Source organism: Bidens hawaiensis, unplaced genomic scaffold (assembly GCF_021521415.1).
Source record: "Bidens hawaiensis isolate Kalapana, Puna unplaced genomic scaffold, B.hawaiensis_p1.1 tig00001597_1, whole genome shotgun sequence".
NCBI classification, from domain to species: Eukaryota; Viridiplantae; Streptophyta; class Magnoliopsida; order Asterales; family Asteraceae; genus Bidens; species Bidens hawaiensis.
The window spans coordinates 861,218-887,432 of NW_027491092.1; the positions used below are offsets into that span (position 1 = coordinate 861,218).

The window sequence follows — 26,215 nt, forward strand, 5'->3', positions numbered from 1 at the left end:
TGGTATCAAAATGAAGGTAAGATGAAGTGTTAATTCCTTTTCTGTTATTGATTTTTTTGTTTTTACAAAGTTGAGTTGTGTAACTTATATATGTTGGATGCAGTTCTTTGGTTGGATGCAAAACAAGTTCAATGGTGGACAAGGGCATAAGAACTCAGGAACCGCCACCTCGTCTACCCGTAAGTATAACCTTTTAGTATTCTACTATCGATCGATATACATACATAGTTCGTTGTAATTTAGAATATTGATAACCTTTATGTAAAATACTTCATAAAGGTTAGACTCAATACCCTATCAATGAAACTAGCTTTGCATGAGTACATTTCTTTAAAAAATATACTATGTGGGTTTTCATTTCAAGATCATGTATTTTTCTTTAAAGATCAGATGCGCATACATGCAACAACACCGCGCACATTTGATAGTTCTTCGACACTTGAAGGTTTTAATTAAGTTAATTTATCTCCAAAAGTTCAAGTAGAAATGAATCAGCTAATATTTGGATCTTGAAGATCAAAGACAAGTTTCTTAGAGTATGAAATAATGTTGGAATGTTTTTATATATGTTTGTTTAACGCACGCATGCAAAATGTTCTTGTCTTCCTTATTTTTCTATATTTTTATTGAATATTATTATATCTTTGATTTATTAGTTTAATGGACCTTGTTCTTTAACTATTTAAGCATATATCATATATATATCATGCAGATCACATGAAGCAAGACCCTCATAAAGAAGAATTTAATGACTGGCCGCGCGGGTTTCTGGCAATCGGAACATTTGGAAACAATGATCATTTACCAACAGAAACTGAATGCACCGCAAATAATAGTAACGGTACGGCAACATCATCTCCAGATCTGTCTGAATTCACACCAGAAGAAATTGGAAAACTGCAAAAAGAGTTAACAAAACTATTATCCAAGAAACCTAAACAAGGAGATCAAACTGATCTTCCATTGGATAGATTTCTGAACTGTCCATCGAGCTTAGAGGTTGATCGTCGACTCTCAACGACGGTTATCACGAATCCGGAGGATAAAGAGGAGATTGACAGAACAATTAAAGTGATTCTTGGCAGATGCAAAGACATTTGCAAGGAAAATAGCAAGAAAGCAATTGGGAAGAAGTCAGTTTCTTTTTTGTTGAAGAAAATGTTTGTGTGTAGCAGTGGACTCCCACCAATGCCTGGTTTGCATGATCGACTTCCAGAATCAAGAATGGAGAGGGTAAACTTTAACTTAATTTACTCTTCCTTTTAGATAAAACTTTCACTTTTTTTATTTTTTTTTTACAAATTTAAGTTAGTGCTACCACAAAAAAATAAAAATAAAAAAATACCCTATTTAATTAAGGGATATATTATGATATGAAAGTGCACCCTTATGAATGATAAAAACAAAAGTAAATATTATAAGGACTGAGAAAATAGATAAGGACTGAGAAAATAGATAAGGACTATCCTTCCCATGATTTTTGTTAAATTAAGGTAGTTAATTTTCCAAAATTTGAATACTTTTGTCAAATTTATATGTTAGCCAACCATTTTGTAAATAGAAAAGCTAAGGTAAGAAGGTTTTATTTTCTTTTTCCTATTTTGGAGAACTGTAAGAGCTTAATTAAGCAGCCATTTTGGGGGATATATATCCATCAAATAAAAGCCAAAATATAAAAAGATATATGAAAGTTCATCCCTTTTTTTCTGTGTAAAAAATGTTGTTAGCCAAAATATAACTTAAACTAAAGCTAGTTACTTTTTGTACAGTTAATCCTGGTTAATTTGTTAAGTGCAGTTATTAAGGGCAATTCTAAAGAATAAGATAAACCCTCAAAACTCTTCTAGAGCATCGTCTGCCAAGAAATTAACCGATAACCGCCAATCAGCCAAGAAGGGCAAAGCTAAAGCAACAGAAAAAGATGATGAAGATGCAAATGATGGATCTAAATGGGTCAAAACCGATTCCGAATGTGAGTTCATATATATTTAACTCCTAGCCTATGATTTACCAAAAACTAAAAGGGTATATTCAGTTCATAATTCATAACCGCGGTTTCTTATTCAAAGTTTAACTTTCAGATATTGTCTTAGAGATATGAGCATGAAATTGGAGATTTATGGAAATGAATCACATATGTTATATTATATATATGATCAGTTATTCTACTACTTGTATACTTGTCTCCCAACAACACTGAACTTGACTTGCTTGTGATCAAATCGAGGAGGAGATAGCGGCGATCGAACCGTTGCCTTCCTAGCTGCAAATGATTTAATAATTCATCTAAATCAGGGGGGCATATAATAGCTTCAAGTACCATTGTTTCTTTTTCTTTTATTGTCCACTTTTTTATGGTTGGATGCATATAACATGTTAAGTGTTCAAAATACTTTATTGTACGTGTTATATTCTGGATTAAATCTGCATGTATGTCTGGATTAATGGTTAGACATTGAAATAATATATCTATGCAAGTGGCATATGGTAAAATCCTTAGACTTTCTATTTTTGGAAAAGGTAGCATTAACTTAACGGAGTTATATTTAACTAGCTAGTACCATCTGAATTTAACCCACTTCCAAATGTAAATAAGTGAATTGGAACACGCGAGTTTTGTTCATGACTAAAACATTCTTGTGAAAGAGTCATGTCCATAAATTACCTGCTTTTATTGATAAAACTATTAAATTGTGTTACTTTAAGGAGTTTAGATTTCACTTTGTTTTACTCCTATCCGTCTTTAATTATAGTTAGTTTGCTCCTTTGGATTTTAAAATTTATTTTAATAACTTGACAATTAAATGATAGAAATTTATAAAATCAAGGCAAACAAGATCGAGATCTTACCATCATATGGTCAAGATCAGGATCCTATGCATGCAAATTAAAGGATTGATGCGTTTTCGTTGATCTAAATCATAGTACTTTCATTGTTATTTATTTTTTTTGAAAAATAAGCTTCATTCATCACAAATGACCTGCAAGTCCTCAAAATAAGGACCGTAAGGAAAACCAAGTTACATCAACCCAAAAGGATATTTACACCAATCGTTCCATTCTATAGATTTAAATCTAGACCTATTTCGAATCCAAAAATACGAATAAGATTTAATCTTGGACACCACCTTGAAAGCATTGGCCTCTTTATCCTGAAAAATCTTCTCATTTCTTGCATTCCACATATTCCATAAGGCCGTAACCACCATACAATAAGCCACCCTTTTGTTGAGTTTCGGCTTCTTTAAACCTTTCGCTAACACAAGAATATTCCGAACTTCAAACACAAAAATAGGATCCAAACGGCACCACACGACAATCCTATCCCATATCTCAGCTGCAAAAATACGACCTGTGAAAATATGATTAGTGGATTCCTGATGCGATTCACAAAACGGACAACTGTCCTCGCTAAGACCATCCCTCGCTTATTTAAAGCAATTTTAGTTGGAATCCTGTCCTGCTCCGCTCGCCATGCCAACACATTACACTTGATCGGCATCCACCCATCCCATTTAAACTTAAAAAAGGGTTCATATTGTCGGCTATCAATAATCAATTTTTTTGCAGCAGAAATCGAGAACATGCCATCTTCAGATCCAGCCCAAATCCATTTATAACATCCAGCGGCCCAGTCGTACTCATATATATTTGACAGAAGCCCAAATAACCTATCTAGCTCTACCGATGATCTGGGATCCTGCCGCCAAGCCCATTTAATGACCCGATCATTATTTTGGAGACTCGCTCTATTCGCCACGCTGCACCATTTTTGAGATTTTAATCTAAAAATATTAGGATAAATACACCGTAAAGGAAATTCTGAGAGCCATGAGTCACACCAAAATCTAGTGTTTACACCATCCCCATCGACGCCACGCAAGAAACTATTAAGTTTTTTTACCATTACCAATCGAACGCTCCTCGATCTTCACTATCTCTCTCTAACATCCATGAGCCGCCGACCTTAGCGGTAAGAAAGACCAACTTCAAGTACCACCATGACATGCCACAATGAGTGTCTTCCATAAACAATTCCCATCCTTTTTGAACCACCAACTCCATTTAAGTAGAAGAGCTTCATTAGTATCTTTTAATCGACTTAAATCCAACCCACCAAATTTCCTCGGCCTCGCCACTCTCTCCCAAGCAACCCAATTGATCTTTTTTTCTTCACTAGATCCTTCCCATAAAAAACGTCTTATAATACCTTCTAACTTTTCAATCACCACCGAAGGAGCTTTGAAAAGCGAGAAATAATAAATGGGAAGGTTCTCTAAAACCGATCTTATAAGAGTTACTCTTCCTCCAATAGATAGAAGTCTAGACTCCTACGAGGCGAGCCGCTTCTCCACCACATTAATAATAGAAGACCAATTGCCAATGCGATTCATGTTTGCCCCCACTTTGATCCCTAAATAATCAAAAGGAAACAATCCCCTTCTACACCCCACCACGGCCCACATGTCATCCACTTCGTCGTCTTCGACTTCAATTCCGAACAAGTTGGATTTATGTAAATTAATTCTAAGACCCAAACACAAATAAAAGCACCGAAGGACCCAAGCTATTTTTCCAAATTCTCCCGAGACCACTCGCCAACAATAAGAGCATCGTCGGCATAAAAAAAGAAGAGTGATATCCATGTCCGAAATGCGAATCTCTGGTAATTCCCCTATCTCTCTAGCTTTATTCAACATCCAAGAAAGAGTCTTCATCACGATCAGAAATAAAAAAAGGGGACAAAGGATCTCCTTGTCTGAGCCCCTTTCACAATTAAATTCGAAAGTCGGCGACCCATTCACTAGAACCGCCGACCTTGCCGAATCCAAAATCCCTTTAACCCACAAACACCACTGGTTAGGAAAGCCCATCTGAAGCATAATATTAATCAGAAAATTCCATTTAACGTTGTTATACGCCTTCCCAAAATCTATCTTCAAAAGGAACGCCTTCTTATTCTTTTTCTTCAACCAATCCACCAGCTCAGAAACAATGAGAGGCCCGTCCAAAATAAACCTGTCTTTGAGAAACGCCGACTGAGACTCAGAAACAACACCCCTAAGACATTTTTGAGACGATTAGCAAGGATTTTAGAAATCACTTTACTAATAATCCTAATGAGCGTGATAGGTCTGTAATCCTTGAGACCCAAAGGATTTTACTTTTAGGAATCAAAGTGATAAAAGAAGATCTACAACCAGAACTAATAACCCCGGACTCATGAAAGGATACAAGAATATTATAAAAGTCATTCTCCAGCAAACCCCAAAACTTCTTTACAAACTTAAAATTAAAACCATCTGGTCCAGGAGCTTTATCCGACCCGCAATCAAACATCGCGGACTTGATTTCTTCTTTAGAAAAAGGAGCCACCAAACTATCTTTAAGGTCCGCATGGACGGTTCTAATCCCTTCACATTCCAACTCTGGCCGAATTTTGAATTTTTCTCGAAAGTGTTCTCTAAAAAACTTGTAAACATGTTTCTTAACCAAAGTCGGTTTAGAAATCCACTCCCTATCAATCTCCAAACCTGGAATAGTGTATTTAACTTTCCTCCCGTTAACCATACTATGAAAGAAGGTCGTGTTATCATCACCGAAGGACGCCCATTTCACTCTGGATTTTTCTTTTAAATCTTTAGCCCCTAAAGCCTCAATATCCTCTATACCCTTTTTACATTGTTCCGCACCCACACCTCATCCTCCTCAAGATCCCTTTCCTCCATAAGTAACTCAAAATCTTCTTTTTCTGATTTAAAAATTTGTAAGTTTTCACCTTCCTTAATTTTACAATCCTTGACCCACTTTTTTAGTTTGTCTCTTAACAACCAGAATTTTTTCATTAAAATCACATCTGAAGGACCTAAAACAACAAGATTTCTAAGAATCTTCCCCACCACATCCTCACAATCGGCCCTATCCCCCCTCGAATTAAACCAACAAATGGCTTTGGACCAAAATTGGTATCTACTAAAGACAAAACCAACGGTGCGTGATCCGACCGCTCTCTAGGGAAAGCCCTCAAGCACGCGTTCGGCCACTTAGATATAAAGTTGGAGCACACCAAAACCATGTCAATCTTGCTGAGTTTAACAACATCACCTCTACTAGCCATAAATGTATACTTCTTACCTTTCATATTATATTCTTTAAGATCCGCTTCATTAATAAATTCATTGAAATCCCTGGCACACACTTGATCAAAGGTAGAATTCTTCCTTTCCTCATGACATCTAACTGCATAAAATCACCTAGCACAACCCACCACCCTTGCCACATTGAATAAGCCTAAGAATCTTCTACCAAACAACTCTCTTATCTACATTATTTTGAGGGGCGTACACATTAACTACATTAAGTCGTTGATTCCCATCCACCAGAAAACTTTATGTTGCAACAAAATTATCATTCAAAATTGTGCTATCTTTTCGGAAAACTTTTGGATCCTACAAACTTGCAATACCACCAGATCGTCCATTAGAGTTAACCCAATCCGCCTTAAAGCCCTGACCACCTCAAAGTTACAAAACGAAGAAATCAGTGTATCTGAACACATAGTCTCCTGCATAGCTAAAAATGAAACCCCACAATCCTCCTTTAACTTCTTTATCCAACCCGATTTACCAATCACCCCAATCCCTCGAATATTAATAGATAAAAAATTCACCTCTTACCTATTTGTACCCCTTCTTGAACAATCGATTCTTTCACCATCTCGTTAAAATTAGACAGCCGAGCTCCAAGTTTTCCCCTAACGTAATGGTCACTGAGACCTCGGTGTCCCCTTTGTACATTTTCGAAGAAGACCTTAAATCTCCTGAATCCATTTCATTAGAATTTGCCGGTCCATGAAAACAGCCATTGTCTGTATTAATCGATCCCTCCTGTGGATGATTGTTAAGATCTAAGATTTCCTCCTCGGTCACGTTAACATTATTACCACCCATTCCAGATAAGGTCCCCTTGGAAACTCCATCCGCTTCCTGCGAGTCCACCTCCACTTCATGCGAGCCCAAATTGGACACGATTCATCCTCTATACCCAACAATTCATTTAGCCCAAAAGGGTCATTGGTGCGGGCCGTTTTCCATTTTTTTCAAATTCCCTGATCCACTAGACCCTACATCACTGGACCGGTCCACATAAGAGAACTTTTTGAATTTTTTTCTTTTGTTAATATTACTTTTACCAGCATTAAATCCACCTTCTAAATTAACAAAATGGTCAACATTAAACGTAGACCACGCCACAAAATCCTCACTGACCAAATCCTCTGACAACATTTCTGTCAAAGAACACAAGCTCCGTTCTACCATTTCCATAACCAACCAAATCCTCTCCGACAACATTTTCGGGGATGACCACCGGCTCCGTTCTTTCATCCTTACTAATGACATCGTCTTCAATTGTATGATCCACCTCGTCTTTATCAGCCGAACTCTCATAATCATCGGACCCACCATCGGAGATGAATTCCAGAGTCTAATCAACTGTATCTTCCAAAACCGGTACACGAAAAGATCTTCCCCTCCACCGAATATCCATCTCCTCGCACAACCTCCTAACGCCTTCAACCAACACTGTCATGGATTCAAAGGATAGATCCTCCTTCTCCTCCGATAATATAGGTTTATGAACTACTTTACCAATCATACCCCCACAGATTCAACTACCACATTTGATTGAAGATGCAGAGGAAAACCGAATATTTTGGCCCACACCAATCGATCAAAATTTAATGGTTGTGCATCCCACATCTCAATATTAGAAAACATCCCTACAATATTGTTTTGGTCAAAAATTGACAATGGTAATTTCGTAACCAAATTAGTAATTGGGACTTGGTGCTTATATGAAATGAACGTAAAAGTGCTTGAACACAAGGATTTGTTGCGAGGAAAAAACCTGTTATCCTTAAGATAACAAGCAAAAAACCTTGGGTGGTGAAAACTATCACCACCAGTTTATTACTAACAAAGGCGATTACAATTGTGGAGCTCAAGCTTGATCGTGATTACAGAGAATGCGAGTACTAGTAAGTTCTCGACTGCTAGAGTGTGTGTTATGATCCGGTTTTGAGCTCTATTTATACAAAAACAAAAAGCTAACAATATGGCCTATATTTAAGGAAACTACGGAATTACTCCAATTAGCCGTTAGCCCGTCAATCAGCACGTTTCCTTTCTTGTCACGCTTTATAAACTGAAAGTGCGAGTCTTTAGGAGATCAAACAACCGTCTTTGACCTGGTAAACATGGAAAGTAGCAAAGATCGTGTTAGTTATATAATGTAATTAGGATACCTGTTACCTTGGAGGATACCGCATCCTGGAGTTGTTCTGAATATAACGTTTGCTGAGGATACTGAAAATCTATGTCCTAACAGTTGTCCCCAAATTTTAACAGCTATAGATAGGCATTACAGCTGTAAAATTTTTGAATTTTGAATTTCAAATCTTGCGTGGTGGATTTTTAATGCACGTGTCAGCCATTTTGATTACTCGCCAAACCCTAAGCCGTCCTTATAATTACCCGGATAAATAACCTTTCTATCCGTCTTTCCTTTTATCAAGGTAAACTCTTTCTTTTATTCTTTATATTCTGGAAATCATGAGTCCGAAGCTTCATGATTCTGGTATTGAGGATTTCGTTTCCCAAAATCTTCTTGCCAACCTTGTGAACGAGATATGTACGTTCAATAATAATGATATTGCGAGGTTACAATCCCGAGGCTGCTTCCCTTCGGGAACCGTCTTCCGACTCTTCGATCCAGCTGTCTTATCCGATCTTGTCTCTAAGACCTGGATTTGTTTTCCTTTTTTGCCGTTCAAGATCGGCTTTACTTACCCCTTTCCAGCTTTTACCATGGAGTTTTTCATCAGAACTGGGCTTAGTTTTGTCCAAACCATGCCGATGGTTTGGAGGACATTGTTTGTTCTGGAGAGAATAATTGCCGATCATGCTCTAGATCTTACCCTTTCTGAGCTTGCCTCCGTCTATGACCTTCGTAGCCACGGCTCCTCAAGATACCTTATCAAAACCAGATATGGTCGAAATCCACTAGTTTTGAAAAACACCCAGAACAATGACAAATGGAAGAAGCAATTCTTCTTTGTTAGGAGAGACTTGCTTCCGAACCCCAAAAACCTTCCATACCTTTGGGTGACCAAAAGTAGGATACGTTGTCTTGAAACTGTATGTTGTTATTCTTGTGACTGACATGCTTTTATCTTGTCTTATCACAGCATTGAAGTTCTTCGAAATCGCTCCTCCTGGCAAAGAAACTGAGAACAAGCTAAATTCTTTCTACCTCATAGACGAGGAAGAGAGAACGTTTCTTTTTCAGTCTGATCTCCAAGAATCATCTCCGTCCGTGAGCTCCATTATGTCTGGTAAGGGACATTGAAATGTTAGCATAAATATTTTAAGGATTAGAGATACTGACCTATACACTTGTAGGTAAATTTGCTTTAGCCTTTGATTTGGATGACATTGACAGCATGGTCTCGACTCGTAGTACCAAGAAAAAAGAAGCCGCCCTGCCTCCTTACGAAAACCTGAGAGCAGTCGCGCCAAGGGATCCAAAAAGAGGAAAACCCAGGAAGCATCCAATTCTTCTTCGACCTGCAATCTAGAGTTTAACAAGGTATTCCTCCTGCCAGTATCCTCATATTTTCGAAATAATATATGCTGAGGAAAGTTTATTTTGGATAGGGTTTGGAACAGCTATCCTCCTGATTAATGATCTTCATTATGAGCTTCTTGATTCCAACACACGCATAGCTGAGATGCTGAAGATTGCAACTGTCAAAACCAATATTCTTGACAAGCAGACCAAGGAAATTGAGGAGTTGAAGCAGGAACTCTCGATGGCCAAGAAGGAACTCGTCCACCAAGAAGCGGATCGTCTGGCTCAGATCCAAGAGGTTACTGAGGGTGCGAAGAGGTCTGTGTCTATTTCCATCTTCCAGTCTTGGCTAAAGATGGCCAGGGAGGCCAAAGATGCCGGTGTTGACACCTCCTTTTGGGATGTGGCTGCTTGGGAGAAAGTTTTGGCTGAGCTTAATGGCGAGGATGTGGAGGATGCTGGTCCTAGTGGCGTGGAGAAGGTTGTGGATGTGGCGATCAAGGGAGCGGCGAAGGCGGTTGGTGGCGAGGTGCAATTGGGCGATGATAGTGGTAAAGAAAAGGCTTGAGCCCAATTTTTATTTGCGGTTTGATGTTGGGTTGTAATGGTCAGTTGAACAATTTTTATTTTCCTGTCTTGAACAAGTAGGCTTAGGATAATAGGATACATGGGTGGAGGGATCTTGACTTTCCAAGACGAAGCCCATGATATCTTGACTTTTTAACATTTGGCAGTATTCGGGTGGAGGGATCTTGGCTTTTCAAGACGAAACCAGGGTGTTGCATTTCTAATTTCCTGCACTTATGATTAGTAATAGCATAATCTTTTGGCTTTAAGTGTTATATGTCTATTACTTTTACGTAACTTATCCGAATAAGTTTTGTTTGAAATATTACTTATCTTTCATTTTCTGAGATAAGTCATTTTGGCAATAACGTATCCTGAAAACATGTTTCTCAAACATTTTGAGGATTATATGTCTTTAAGACTTTTAATAAAACATTTTTGAGATTAACTTATTCTGATAAAATGTTTTAACGATTATATATTTTTAGAAAACATAATCAAAAGAATTATCTGGATATCTCAAAAAATATCTTAAGGATAATGTATCCTTATTCTTTGTGTGAGTTATCACAATTGAACCAAAAGATCATACCTTTCAATATAAATTGTGTAATAAAACTAGGTGTAAAGAGTACCTTTGTGGAGATTATTTATAAATCTGATAGGCTTACATGTGATGTCCCCAATCGTTGACCTTTTTAAATATCAAGCTTCTAGGATTTTGTTAAGTTAAAAACAACTTAGTAACTTTATTAGCAATCTGTCAAAACAGAGTTAGATAATTCTGGCGACAAAGCCCATTAACTGGCGATAAATCCTTTTTACTGGCGACTAGGCCTTTACTTAAGAGACATGAAAATGTCTAAACTTGAGATAAAACTAGGGAAGGTCCCAAATGTATGGGCATGATTATGCCAAGACTTTAGGTAACACGAAAGTGTTATAAACCTTAGATAACATGAAAATGCTATAAACTATTTGTGTGACACGTCTGCCACTTATCTTAAGGATTCGGTATATAGCCAACAACGGACGGATTTTCAGCTGGTCTGGTCAGCCTTGCCTCGAACTATACCCGAATCATCGTGCGCTCCAGGCATCGTTAGAAATGTGAAGACCTTTAAACCTTTTGAGATATCTGGGATATCATATTCGTGCGCCCCTGGCGTTCGTTGGAAAGGTGAAGACCTTTAAACCTTGAGGGATATCAAGGATATCATATTCATTTGGGAGGTGATCAGCCTCTGACTGTTGTCGAGATAACATATTGTTTGGATAACTGCAAAACACTAAGCTCTTGATGAGGGGTGGGTGTTAGCCTGGCTAACACCCCTTCGATGCTTAAGTCAGTAAACTTGATTTAGGGATAATAAAGTTAAAAAATGTAACAATAGATAAGAGAACATACCTTCATCTTGAGGATACCAACATACCGGTTAAGTATTCTAACAAAAATATGCCTTGAGGTGGATGACATTCCAAGCTCTTGGTATAGGAACACCTTCCAAAGTGAATAACCTGTAGGCCCCTTTTCCTGCCTCGGAGTCTATCAAGTAAGGACCTTCCTATTTTGGAGATAGCTTTCCATTTGCTGGGTTAGTGGTATTCTGAAATGCTTTTCTCAACACCATGTCTCCTACTTGAAATATTCGAATTCTGATATTCTTGTTGTAGGACTTGGCTATTTTTTGTTGGTATGCAGCCATTCTGATTCTGGCGAGATCTCTGAGTTCATCAATGGTATCCAGATCTTCGGTAAGATTTTTGTTGTTGGACTCAGTATCCTGGATGCTGGTTCTTGCTGTGGGGATCACCATCTCTGTTGGGATAACAACTTCGGCCCCAAACACCAAGGAGAAAGGTGTTTATCCCGTTGCATTTTTTGATGTGGTTCTATCGGCCCAAAGAACAAATGGTAGTTCTTCAGCCCATCTTCCCTTCTTGGACCCCAATTTCTTCTTCAGGTTGTTGATGATGATCTTGTTACTAGATTCTGCTTGACCATTAGCCTGAGGATGTACTGGGGTTGAGGTCACCATCTTGATTCCCCAACTTTCACAAAAGTTGGTTTTTCTTCTTCCGATGAATTGTGATCCATTGTCGCAAACGATCCCAGCTGGAATACCAAACCTTGTCAGGATGTTGCCTTTGATGAATGAGATCACGTCCTTTTCTTTAATTTGGACAAATGGCTCTGCTTTGATCCATTTGGAGAAGTAATCAGTCATGACCAGCATAAAGACCTTTCCACCAGGAGCTTTGGGTATCTTTCCCACAATATCCATTCCCCATTTCATAAATGGCCATGGGAAATGATAGGATATAATGGTTCAGCTGGTTGATGCAATATGTTGCTATGTCTTTGGCAAGCATCACATTTCTTGGAGAAATCCATTGCATCTCTCTTCATTGTTGTCCAGAAGTAGCCTGTCCTTAGTATCTTGGATGCTAAGGCTCTGCCCCCAGTGTGGTTTCCACTATTGCCTTCATGTATGTCTTTGAGAACTTCTTGTGTTTCTTGATATTCCAAGCATCTCAAGTATGGACCTGTAAGAGATTTTCTATATAATACATTATTTAGGATAATATACTGGGTTACCTTCATTCGGAATGCTCTGGGATTTTCTCCTTTTGGGATCTCATTATCCTGAAGATACCGTATTATGGGATTGGTCCAAGATGCTGGATTATCCTTAGAATTTGAAGTTTCTAAGATTTCGAGGTTCTCCTTTGTTGCTGGAGTCAAGATATGCACGATAGGTATCTTAACAACTCCTGGTATCTTGAGAGCTGATGCCAAGTTTGCTAAGGCATCTGCTTCATTGTTCTCTTCTCTTGGTACATGCACTATGTCAAATGTCTCGAAATACGTAGCTAATTGCTTAACTATTTCTAAATATTTTGCTAAGTTTTCTGCATTCGCTGCATAAGAGCCATTGAAATGGTTAGCTAATAACAAAGAATCAACGTAAACTTGAAGATACCTGATCTTCATATCCTTAGCTAATTTCAAACAAGCTATTAATGCCTCATATTCAGCTTCATTATTAGTAGCCTGAAATTCACAAGATATAGATAGAGGTATAATGTCCCCCTGTGGCGATTTTAGCAGGATACCTAGACATGTTCCTCTTATGTTGGAGGCACCGTTAGTATGTAGGGTCCAACTTTCCTTAACCTCCAATTGCTGAATTTCTTTTTAAACTTTTTCAATTATATCCTGGCTAAAATCAGCCACAAAGTCGGCAAGTGCTTGAGACTTGATGGTTGTCCTTGGCTCATACAAGATATCATATGCGCAAAGTTTTGCAGCCCACTTTGTCATCCAACTGACATCTCTGGTTTTCTCAAAATAGCCTTAATAGGATAGTTAGTCTTTACGTGTATAGCATGAGTTTCAAATTAATGTCTAAGTTTAGTAGAAGCCATTATAAGTGCTAAAATTAATTTTTCAAGATAAGAATACCTGGATTCAGCATCTAATAGACTTTTACTTACATAGTATATCGGATGTTGTTGACCTTTATGATCTTTGACCAAGACAGCACTGATTGCACTCCCAGAAACGGCTAGGTACAGGGATAATGGCTCACCATCAACCGGCTTCATCAGGAGTGGCGCTGAGGATAAGTATTCCTTCAGGGATACCAATGCCCTTTCTTGCTTTCTCCCAATTCGAACTTTTGATTCTTCCTTAGGATATCATAGAAGTCTTTACACTTCTCTGAAGATCTTGAGATGAATCTGTTGAGGGCAGCTATTCTTCTGGTTAATCTTTGGACATCTTTGACATTTCTTGGTGATTTGATATCCAGGATAGCCTTGATCTGCTCTAGGCTTGCTTCTATTCCTCTTTTGGTGACCATGTATCCCAGGAATTTTCCTGCTTTGACCCCAAAGTGACACTTGGCTGGATTCAATTTCATGTTGTATTCATCCAGGATATCAAATGCTGTTGCCAAGTCTTTGAGATGATCCTCAACATTCTTTGACTTTACCACCATGTCATCTAAGTAGACTTCCATCGTGCCCCCCAGTTGGTCTTTGAACATCAAGTTGACGAACCTTTGGTATGTTGCACCTGCATTTTTAAGTCCAAAAGGCATTGCAGTATAACAATATATACCTGTGGGAGTCATGAAGGCCGTGTCTTCTTGATCTGAAGGCTCCATTTGAATCTATTGAAATCCTGAGGATGCGTCCATGAATGTTAGCAGCCCATGGCCAGCAGTTGCATCCACCATTGAGTCAATGTGCAGGAGCGGGAATGGGTCATTTGGACAGGCCTTATTCAGGTCTGTGAAGTCCACACACACTCTCCATTTTTCCATTTTCTTCTGGACAACAACTAGATTGACCAACCATCTAGGATATTCGACTTCTCTTATCATCTTGGTTTTGAGCAGCTTCTGCACCTCTTCTTGTATGATAGCGTTTCTCTTAGGAGAAAACTTTCGTCGCTTTTGATGTACTGGCCTGAAAGATTTGTTTATACCAAGTTTATGAGTGATTATAGATTTAGATATACCTGTCATATCTTCATGTTTCCAGGCGAAGGTAGAAGCTCTTTTCTTTAGAAAGGATATCAATTCCATCTTAATATCCCCAGGAATACTTTTCCCTAACAATACTTTGACTTCAGTATCCTGAGGATCCAAAGATACTTCCTTTACATCCTGCTCTCTTGCTTGCAGGACCTTCCCTGGTTGTTGCTATAATTGCTATGCTTGAGTAGGCTTTGTAGTCCACTTCATTGATGAAGTATAACATTCCTTGGCATCTTGCTGATCACTTTCAATTTTGATGACTCCCCAGGGACTTGGGAGTTTCACACACTGATGGTAGGTCGAGGGTACTGCCTTCATGTTGTGGATCCAGGGCCTGCCTAAAATCACATTACAACAAGATAAATAGTCAATAACGCAAAACTTTTGTAGGGAGTTAGTTCCCTCAATATATATTGGAAGTTTTATTTCTCCCAAGGTTTTCTTGGTTTTGCCACTGAATCCGACAAGAACTGAGGATTTCGGGATAATCTCTGTTTCTGGGATATCTATTTTCTTCAAGGCTTCCATCTGGATAATGTTCACAGAGCTTCCTCCATTGACGAGTATCCTGCGCACAAAATAGTTAGCTATACATAAAGTAATTACCAAACCGTCATGGTTGGGATCCACAAGGTCACATCTATCTTCCTCATCGAAGGATATGATTCTTTGAGTCGTCAATGTGGAAGTACGGAGAGGTCTTTCTCCGTTGTCCATTTTTGTTTCTCTAGAACGTTTGTTAGCTGCTGAATACGAGGTTCCGCAGATGTCAGATCCTCCCGAGATGAAGGATACCAAGGGTGGTGGAGAAGGTGCCCTTTTAGGTATCTTGACAGGATCCTGGCTTTTGTTCTTGTTTTTTCCAAATAGTTCCTTCAGGTGTCCTTTGCTGAGAAGGTATCCTATCTCCTTCCGAAGTGCTATACAATCATCAGTGCGATGGCCAAAGTCTTTATGGAATGCACACCATTTTGACTTGTCTTTGTTTGATCCAGGCTTCTCATTCTTCTTAGGCCATCTGACCTTGTCACCTAAATCCTGCATGGCACAAATTACACTACCAATATCAAGGTTAAAGCAATATTTGGATATTTTAGGATATTCTTCATCGTCTTCGTCTTCTTCCACAGCATTGATCTTGGGATTATCCTGCATGGAATAAGGCTTCAGTGTGAAGAATTTTTGTGGAGAGTCGGACTTCCTGTTGGTAGACTCGTATTTCGAGATAACCAAGTTCCCATGAGCCTTCTTGTCATCCTCCAGCTGAATGTATCTTAGTGCCCTATTTTTGACTTCATCAAGATTCCTGCATGGAGTCATGACGAGGTCATCATAGAAAGGAGAATCCTTCCTAAGTCCCATCTTGAAGGCTTCAACAGCAGCTGCCATGTCGAGGTTGGGGATTTCCAAAGCTTCCCTGCTAAATCTGATTATGTAATCCCTTAGGGATTCATTGTTATGCTGAACACTTCTATATAAATCACCTGTCATTTTCTCAAAAGATCTACTACAAGAAAATTGATTATTAAACAAGTTAATTAAACGAGCAAAGGAAGTGATAGTATTGGAAGGGATATTTAATAACTATTTGAGGGCCCGCCTTGTTAGTGTTGAACTAAACCCTTTACATAGACAGGCTTCTTTGATTTCTACGGGGATAGGGTTGACCTCCATCCTTTCTCTGTATTGAGCTACATGCTCCTCAGGATCCGTAGTGCCATCATAAAGTTTCATGTTGGGTGTTTGGAATTTCCTGGGGATCTCCACGTCGCATATGGGCCAAGTGAACTTGGATAGTTTGTGACTGCCTACTGGAACCTCAACTATGGGATGGATTATCCCTGGGATATTAGATATCATATCCTTCATTTTCTGCAACTCCCTGGCTATATCAGGGGATATCCCCTTATCCTGTACAAATCCACAGTTAGTGTACAAATTAGTATTAAGTAAACTGTTACCGAGATCTTGGTTGGGTTTCTGATATCCTGAGCCTTGACGGCTAATTCCTCCACTGATGGTATTCTCAGGATAAGGTGATGCCTGCATAGGGATATCATCTCCAATGTGAACTTTAGAGGACATCAAGGGAGACCCTGATGAGAATGTGCCGGCTGGCATGGTTGAGCGAGGCTGCATGTTGATGGCTTCCGGCCTCGTTGGTTTGGGTAACTCTGAGGATACCGAAGGAAAAGTTTCCTAGTATCCTGATTGTTGCTGAGTTGGAATCCTTGTTGACTGTGTCCCCAAGGATTCGGGATTCTGAAGAATAGAAGATCCTGGAGAATTAAAGTCAAGGACCCTGGGCATGATTGGAGTGGCCTCATGCCCTGGTTTCTTTTTGATCCCTTCAATTTCCTTAAATAGCCTTGAGTTGGTCTTCTCTTGCTGCTCCATGTGAGTTTTGACCTGTTTCATCAAAGCAAAAATATCATTGTTAGAAATAACCGGGTCTACCCATGTAGAGGATCTCGCATATGGTGGAAATTCTCCTTTGGGTTGAGCGTTCTTCTTTGGCACCGGTGGTGGTCTTGGGTTGACATTTGAAGCAGAGGTGATCGCTGAAGTGAAGACAGAGCTGGTTTTTGGTTGTGAGGCCATAAGGAAGGGATCAAAAATGATTGAGTGTGAAGCAAACAGTTTTAAGGGATTAAAGCACCGATCGCCCCACGGTGGGCGCCAAATTGTTTTGGTCAAAAATTGACAATGGTAATTTCGTAACCAAATTAGTAATTGGGACTTGGTGCTTATATGAAATGAACGTAAAAGTGCTTGAACACAAGGATTTTTTGCGAGGAAAAAACCTGTTATCCTTAAGATAACAAGCAAAAAACCCCGGGTGGTGAAAACTATCACCACCAGTTTATTAATAACAAAGGCGATTACAATTGTGGAGCTCAAGCTTGATCGTGATTACAGAGAATGCGAGTACTTGTAATTTCTCGAGTGCTAGAGTGTGTGTTGTGATCCGGTTTTGAGCTCTATTTATACAAAAACAAAAAGCTAACAATATGGCCTATATTTAAGGAAACTGCAGAATTATTCCAATTAGCCGTTAGCCCTTCAATCAGCACGTTTCCTTTCTTGTCACGCTTTATAAACTGAAAGTGCGAGTCTTTGGGAGTTCAAACAACCGTCTTTGACCTGGTAAACATGGAAAGTAGCAAAGATGTGTTAGTTATATAATGTAATTAGGATACGTGTTACCTTGGAGGATACCGCATCCTGAAGTTGTTCTAAATATAACATTTGCTGAGGATACTGAAAATCCGTGCCCTAACAAATATCTCTATCCTCCTGAAGAGCCTCCGTCGCCATCCTGTTGTCCTAAAAAGACAATAAGACCGACAGACCACCCAAATATCGAATTTTACCTCCACCCGTACTAATCTTCTTCAAGATCATACAAACATTCTTCAAAGCATCCATATCCATCAGCTTGACCACCAATGCCTTCCCATGCAAATTAGAAAAACTATTTACATTGTCGTCCACCGAAACCGAGCCTTTCTGATTGACACAATGGTTCCTCCCCAACAAAGTGTCATAGAATGTACGCCTACCGAAATCGACCGACCGACCTGCACTTTGGTTATGAGTATTACCCTCAGAATCCACATTCACACGCTCCTCCCGCTGCTTTCTCTCTTTCGGTTTTTTTAGTGTTAACCTCACCGTCTTTCCGAATAAATCTTGCCATGTTAAAATTTAATGCAAAGTCTCCCATCTTAATCTTGCTTAACATCCTCCCCGTGTCTTCCTTGTTTTTGACGTCCAACAATGAAACAAACCCAAACCTATTTCCGATTCTATCTCTTTTCTTAGCAATGTAAATATCGAAAATGTTACCATGCTCTCTAACAAACCCCGCTAAATCATTGCAGCTGCACCGATCAGGGATATTTGTTACAAAGAACTTCGTTATCTTGCATTGAATCGCCTATGGTATAGGCTTCCGACGGTCCATAAAGAAACCTGGTGGTACGGCGGTGAAACCCTACGGCGGCTGTTTTAGATCTCAAATTTGAAATTGAGACAAAGGAAAAGAATATGAGGTACGTATTCCACCAAAATCATAGTCCACCTTTATCCATGCATTAGTCAAATAATTCGATTTGCTATATATTGTTATCAACTAGGATACTAACCCGTGTTACACACTGGTGGAAAACATATCAAAAAACAATATAAATATAAACAACATATTCAATCAACACAAATATTTGACATAAGTTTTTTACCATCTGATATTACATAAGGTGTTTAGCTATGTCTATAACATAAAAAGAAAACACTTTATAAATAATCAATGCAGTGAATAATAAATAATATAACATAAATGAACCATTAACCTGAAAAAAAAACGCATATTAGTAACAGATTTTGTAATATTAATTGAAAACTAAGCTTAAAAATACATACCTGGTTTAAACTTTATCACATTAAGTTTCCAAAAATCTCCTTGTAAACAACGTTTGTTGTTTTATTTGCAAGCTGTGATTCTTTGTCGAGTAAAAATAACTTAATACCGGCTCTACTCTTCACTCTTGACAAAGCTACATAAAGTTAGCTATGTGAAAAAACTGGATCTTTTAAGTAAAAGCCAAATCTAGATAATGATTGACCTTGTGAAAAAACTGGATCTTTTAAGTATAAGCTAATTCTAGAAAAAACTGGATCTTTTAAGTATAAGCCAACTCTAGTTGGCCATGTGTAAATAATTAATGAATAGAGTAGTAATTATTATAGAGAAATGAAAATATAAAATAATTAAAAACTTACAGATTGATCCATGAAGACCATCTCCATCAAGAAGTCCTCGTTGGCATGTTTGTTATCCTTGACGGTTCGTACTTTCAAAACTCTAACCTTAACTATGGATGGAGATGTTTTGAGAACATCAATCTCATTCAACATTGTAAAGCTTTGAACCTCCATTGTAATATGTTTTAAATTAAATGATAAAAGACTTTAGTGAAACAATACGTTTAAGTATAAAATTTATAACAAATAGTTGAAGAACTTACTTTGTAAACGCTTCAAAGGCAGAAGATTGTTATAAATGTGGAGAATACATCTATGAGCGGATGTTATATAGTACATATAGAGATGTTTATTTTTGTAAAACATCGTAAGTTTATAAACAATTATAATTAAATAATTGAATACAATAAATCGAATTCAATATGCTGTAATATACACCCCTTATAAATAAAGACCTATAAATACAACATATAATTTCTACTCAAAATCCATAGCTTGATTTTTGGAACTACCAAAAATTAGACATGCCGAAAAAACAGCCTATAAATTAATAAAAAAAGACCCTATAAATACAGCCTATAAATAAAACATATAATTTTAATAAAAATCCAGAGCTTAATTTTTGGAATTACCAAAAATTAGACATGCAGAAAAATGAAATATTCTAATTATAGTTAATTCTAAATATAATGAATTTATAGTTAAATTATAACTATATATATATATATATAAAACAAATCAGGACCTTAATTATATAATAACGTCCAAATTACAAATCTTGTAGAAGGAGAGGATGAAACTCTAATTATATACTGTAACACCCCGGATTTAAGCGGAATACGCCCGGGTGTAAGGTACAGATCACTCATAAACTCGTAACGCTATTAAAGCGATAATAATTGTCAGGACCGTGAGTCGGGTGACACCTTAGAAAAGGTTGACAAGAACACGACAACTCTGTAACCCAAAGGCTTGTTGAATATCCCGGCGGAATCAGGATATCCAACAAGTGGGAACGAAGGTGTGATATATCAGACACGAAACGATAATAAATAATCAATAAGAACACAATCAAAGACAAAGATTCACTGCATTTAATATATCATTTGATACAACAGTGAAAGGAATGTCTAGGGTTTCGTGTATGACAGCGGCGGCGGCTGTACGAGAAAACAAATAAAATATTCTTTTGGAATGTTTCTCGTATTGTGTGCGTCGTTATCCGTGCCCTAAATGGAAACCTAGGACCCTATTTATAGACCCTGACATTCCTTCTAGAAGTTCCTAATCATTACAAAATGAAAGACAAAATAATACAAGTGTTTGAGTCCTCGAGCAAGATAACAATCTTGCTCGAGCATACTCACTATGCTAGGTATGCTCGATGAGTGTCCTCGAGCATACTTTACTTAGAATATCTTCAGTGAAGATATTCTCCTCCAGCAAGCTTCATTCCTCTTGACCAATCCTTACTTTGCTCGAACTAGTTCATCGAGCTAGCTCATTCTTCTTGATGTCTTCAATTTTGTCCTTAGACTTATTGAGCAATCTTTAGCATGCTCGGATGTAAATCTTGCTTGGGGAACTGAACTGTGCTCGAAGTCCTTGCTTTGATCACGTGACATCTTCTTATTGCATCCATACTTGATAGAAGAATACTCTTGCTCGTTGAAGTGTAGCTTGCTCGAAGCCTTAACACTTAGAAGAGTCAACCATTTAAGGTTCTGAAGACCTTGCTCAAAGTAGTAAAACCATGCTCGATTGTCTAGGCTTGCTCGAAGTCCATACTTAGCCGTTTTTTGAGGAGGTTGAGAAGATTCTAATCTTCCTTATAAAAAATCCGACCCAACAATCTCCCCCTAGATTGGAACAAGCTCAGATGCACCAAAACATACCTGCATAGAGTTACACATGTATCAGACATCAAAGATATATCATTTAAGAACATGTCATTTCATTACATAAATAAGAATTCTGCCTCTTGGGCATTACACATTAAAATTTTTACATCAAAATACAAACTAAAACAAAATTACAAAGATAAACAGAAATCAAATAATCATCATTGAGTCTCTTTTCTGCTATCTCCTCCTCCCGCTCCTTGCGTCTGATTTTTCTTTCATCTGTTTGACAAGGGCTGCCTTTTGTTTTATCATATCAAGCTCCACAGCGTCAGAGGAGTCAATTGGGAATTCTGTATCAATTAAGTCTTGGAGATCTTGAGGATGCATGAATTGAAGATCCCCATCATGCCTGATTACTGCAATGGGTATACCCGACTCATTCCTTAAGAAGATTGAGTCATTGTGATGATTGTAGGAGATGAAAGTGATTATTCCATTTTTCCGCACCACTGAATTTGGTTCTCGCATCTCCTCCCTCATAGCCAAGCACTCCTTCAAAGTTTTCCTTTTGCCATGTGAGCTTCTTGCTTGAGTTTTCCTTCTGCCGGAGTCAAAAAGAGAGAGTTCAAGAGTGTGAACTTCATTGTGTGTGTGCATAATAAATATAATATAATATAATATAATAATTTACTTAAATAAGTTGTAAACAATTCATAAGCATATAAGGCAGTTAGATAAGCATGCATGGTGTCCTAAGAATATGTCCAGGACAATTTCTAACGACCTATCTTAAAACCTTCGGCTCTAATACCAATCTGTCACACCCTAACCTAAGACGGAAATGTCGGGGCGTGAGCCGATTGTTCACAGCTCAAAGGTGTTGATGCATGTTTTGTACGTCTCGGTCTGTATTTGTTTATTATTATATTATGGTTTAATGTAAAAGGGCATTTTGGTAATTAAAGTAATCTGCCTATTCACCTAATTGTAAGGCACATTTGTTACGTTGTAACGAATGTGTCACATTCATATAATGTAAGTTCCATTCGTTAACCATGATTAACGAATGGGACATAACTAATGAAGGCTATTTGCTATGTGTAATGTGACACGAATGAGATGTCTCATTCGTTAGTCATTTTTTTAACGAATGACCTATTCGTTAAGGCTATCTTAATGAATGAGGTCATCTTCTATATATACCCTGTAACTTAACGAGTAATGTAACAGTTCTGATTAATCCTTCGCTTGTATCGTTACTCTGCCAAAATTCACTCTCAACACACACAGTACACACACATAACGTAATCGTTTATAAACGCATACACTAAACAACGAATTCATCGATGTCATCATAAGATCTAGATCCATAAAGGCTCAATCAAGTGGTATCAAAGCCAATTATGTCATCATTCAAGTGGTATCAGAGCTAATTGATCTGATCTCGTTGCTTAATGTATAAATTCATCAAGTATTGTATCAATTTCATGATGAATTGATATTAATCGTTGTTCGTTTAGTTCCGGAGAAACAGAGGTTTCTGTTTTAAAGTAATTGAACTGTTCTAAGTGTATTTGGACTGACAAGTAGGTAATAGTAATGAGATATGGAGGATTAAACTCGGATAGAGTTGGATTAAGTCCGGATTGAGTTCGGATTAAAGTGAATTGAGTATGTTATGGATACGGTGAAATACGTACTTATTAATTGAGTGGATTATTAGTTGTTTGTGATTGCGGACTAGTGTAATCAGGTTCGGAATTGTGTTACGAGTAGACTGAGATAGGCTTTAGTGATTTCAGACTGGTATGGACTCAGATCTAATTGTTTGAAGATTTGAAGGTTTGAATACTATTTTGTTAATCAGTTGAAGACTGATTCGTTAACATTCCAACACATTCGTTTAAGTCACATTCGCTCATCACATTGACTTAAGTCACATTCGCTAATCACATTCGTTAACAACATTCACTATACATTCACCAGTCACATTCGCTAAAACTTCACATTCGTTATTCACAATTGTTACTATTCATATTCACTTGAATTGTTAACGAATTTCATTTCATTCGTTATTCGTTGACTCTCACATTCGTTATAGTTCTGATTTCTGTGAACAATAACTGTAATTTTTAAGTATTGACAAGTTTGGTCCTCTAAGTTTCAAAGTTGCTATCTCATGGCTTCTCAGAATGCTTCGTACTATGCATTAGCATCCTAGAATGCTTTAATGCAACAAAAGCTAATGATGGACAACGAGATTGGTAGTCATAACAATTGTCCTAAACTTCTAAAACTATCAGATTTTGCTCGATGGGAACCGAGGTTTCGTGCACATTTGGGGTCGGTACATCCAAGCAGTGTATGGTTTCTCAATGTTGTTTATGCAGCACCTCTGGTAGGCAGTGACAATCTGGGTTGGACTCCATAGGTGTCTAAGCATTATGAAGCACAAGAACTGAAAGATTTTGAAAGTGAGACAAAGGCTTATTCGACTCTCACAATGGCTTTACCCGAGCAAATCTTTCACCAGTATAGCACTATTAAGATTTGTGCATCGTTGTTCACAACTCTGAAGAGAAGAAGTTTGGGAAATACTCTTAAGAGTAAGAAGAATCTCATAAAATTTCAGTTTAGAAATTTAATTTTAATGAAGAATGAAATTGTGGAGGAGTTGATTAATCATTTTAGTCATCTTGTTGTGGAAATGTCAAGCGTGAATCTTGAACCGACTGAAGCTGACAAAATTGATACTTTGAAGAATGCATTGCTCCCATCATATTCTACTTTCCTGTTTGTGTTTAAAGAGAATGGTTTCTTTCGCAACACAGAGCTTACTGCCATGCAATTTATTAACAAAATAGAGGAAAGAGAGTTTGATTTGATGTGCCAGAATTCATTGAAGGATAATCAAAATCAGAATCCTTCTCTTTATGGTGGTGCTTTACCGGCAAATAACTCATCAAGTTCAGTTCCAATCACAGCATTTTTCACTGATGCCCAAGAAGAGTCAGCTAATGTAAATGGTTCACCTAACGTATGCTTCATGGCAACTGGTGTAAATTCTGGGTCAAATACAAATGCTTCAAGTTCGTTGCCTAAAGTGAACCTTCAAGAAGCTGAACAACAATTCGCGTCTGTATGTGCATTCATGACTTCATATGAACAACTGGTTGGTAGCAAGATTGCAACAAGTGAGTTTACTGATGAAGACTATGACCAGATTGATCCTGATGACCTTGAACTGATGGATCTCAAGTGGAACATGGCAATGATTGTTAGAAAGGTTAAAAGGTTTATGCAAAGAACGGGAAAAGACCTTCCTACCCTTAACAAGCGAGTTAGGTTTGATAAACTGAAGGTCAAGTGTTATAATTGCAGAGACTTTTGCCACTTTGCGAAAGAATGTGATAAACCAAGAAAGGAGTATTCAGGGCCATGCAATGCTGAGAGAACCCCAGGAAAGAATTCATCAGGAAGTGATCAAATTAAGAATAGTTCATCAGAGAGTGATAAAACTAAGTCGTCCAACCCTCAAGCTCTCGTCGCAAATGAAGTTGTAGACTGGTCTCAACGTCTATTGGGAAATCAAGCCAACCTTGCAGTTGTTGAACCTGTTGAGAAGTTTGAAGATGCAAGCAGCGATAATGTATCTGAAGAAAGCGACTCCTAAGATTCGGAAACTGATTCTGATCAGAGTTCATCTGTGAAAACCGAATCTGAACAATCAGTTCCTAATCAGGTTGAATCTTATTCTTGCATGATTAAGATTGAAGAGGTATGTCCTAAACCTCAAATTAATGTATATGAATCCTCAGCTGGTGTGATTGAGTGTACTGAATGTGCGGAACTCAAAACTAAACTTGAATCAGCTTATCAGAACACAACTCTCACAAAAGATCACTTTATGATCAATGAATGCTATCGACAGAAATACAAATTACTGGCACAATCTACAATAAAAATTCAAAATCTGTCTGAAAGCAATCATGATCTCAAAGCTAAAGTTCAATGTAAGATAATTGTTGTTGAGCAACATTTCAAGGAGATCCTACAACTCCGAACCTGCATTTCAAACCTTGAAAATGAAGTTTTAGAACTGAAAAACAAACTTGGAAAATTTCGAGATTCCTAGTTTCTTTTAAATGAGATTATTGAAGTAAACAATTCTCACAAGAAAAATGGGAAAGCGGGTTTAGGGTACGTCTAGATTTCTCCTCCTTTTAAAGGAGATTGCTGTAGCATTCCTGATGTGAAGCAATGTCCAGAAATGCCTACTGTTGAAACTGATAATGTTGAACAAAACAAACCAACTCTAGAACCGATTCATATTCAAAGTAAATCGGTGTTTACTAAAAATGAATCGGATGGTTCTATTGAGGAGTTGTCTGAAACAATTTGATTGTCAAGAACAAGAACATACCTGCTGACAATCACATTCTGTGTGAACCCAAAGAATTTGAGCAAGCTGTTTATGATTCAAAGTCTTCGGGTGATTCAGTGAAACATCCTAAAGTAATTCCTACTGCGAAAAAGTCAGATAAACCTACGGTGACTGATGAGGAGTTGATGAAATTCATCAATCCTTAATCTGATTCTTCAAATGGGAAAGTTTTTAAATTAAAGGGTTTGTCCAAAGTCTTTCCAGATAAAGAAATTCCTTTGAATCTTCTAAAACCTAAAATGATTGAAAGTGTCTTTCAGGATGACACTTCAAAGGTTACCGAACTTGAACACAAATTCTATCAATCGAAATCAACTAATGTTCAAGCGAAACCAAACAATAATGTTATCAACCCCATTAAATGTGTAAAATCATCAGGTTTGGAGAATTCCTCAAATTCAATAAATCTTGAATTCTAT

The 26,215-nt window shown here is 37.8% G+C and overlaps 2 protein-coding genes across 2 annotated transcripts; one reads left to right on the forward strand and one right to left on the reverse strand.

Moving 5' to 3' along the window:
- Positions 1-1,992, forward strand: LOC143589426 (protein DEEPER ROOTING 1-like). Its single transcript, XM_077070188.1, has 4 exons — positions 1-16; positions 104-179; positions 713-1,233; positions 1,798-1,992. The coding sequence occupies exons 1-4, from the start codon at positions 11-13 to the stop codon at positions 1,990-1,992; spliced, it is 798 nt and encodes a 265-aa protein (XP_076926303.1). The 5' UTR covers positions 1-10.
- Positions 1,993-4,331: 2,339 nt separating this feature from the next.
- Positions 4,332-5,571, reverse strand: LOC143589432 (uncharacterized). The gene is made up of 2 exons (XM_077070195.1): positions 5,288-5,571; positions 4,332-5,061 (listed from the first exon to the last, which is right to left on the reverse strand). The coding sequence occupies exons 1-2, from the start codon at positions 5,569-5,571 to the stop codon at positions 4,332-4,334; spliced, it is 1,014 nt and encodes a 337-aa protein (XP_076926310.1).
- Between the last annotated feature and the right edge of the window lie 20,644 nt (positions 5,572-26,215).

Coding starts and splice junctions, on each gene's coding strand:
- LOC143589426 (XM_077070188.1), top strand. Junction 180..712: donor AACCGCCACCTCGTCTACCC/GTAAGTATAACC, acceptor TATATCATGCAG/ATCACATGAAGCAAGACCCT. Junction 1,234..1,797: donor CAGAATCAAGAATGGAGAGG/GTAAACTTTAAC, acceptor TGTTAAGTGCAG/TTATTAAGGGCAATTCTAAA.
- LOC143589432 (XM_077070195.1), bottom strand. CDS start 5,571: ATGGTTAACGGGAGGAAAGTTAAATACACTATTCCAGGTTTGGAGATT. Junction 5,062..5,287: donor CCAGATGGTTTTAATTTTAA/GTTTGTAAAGAA, acceptor AAAATGTCTTAG/GGGTGTTGTTTCTGAGTCTC.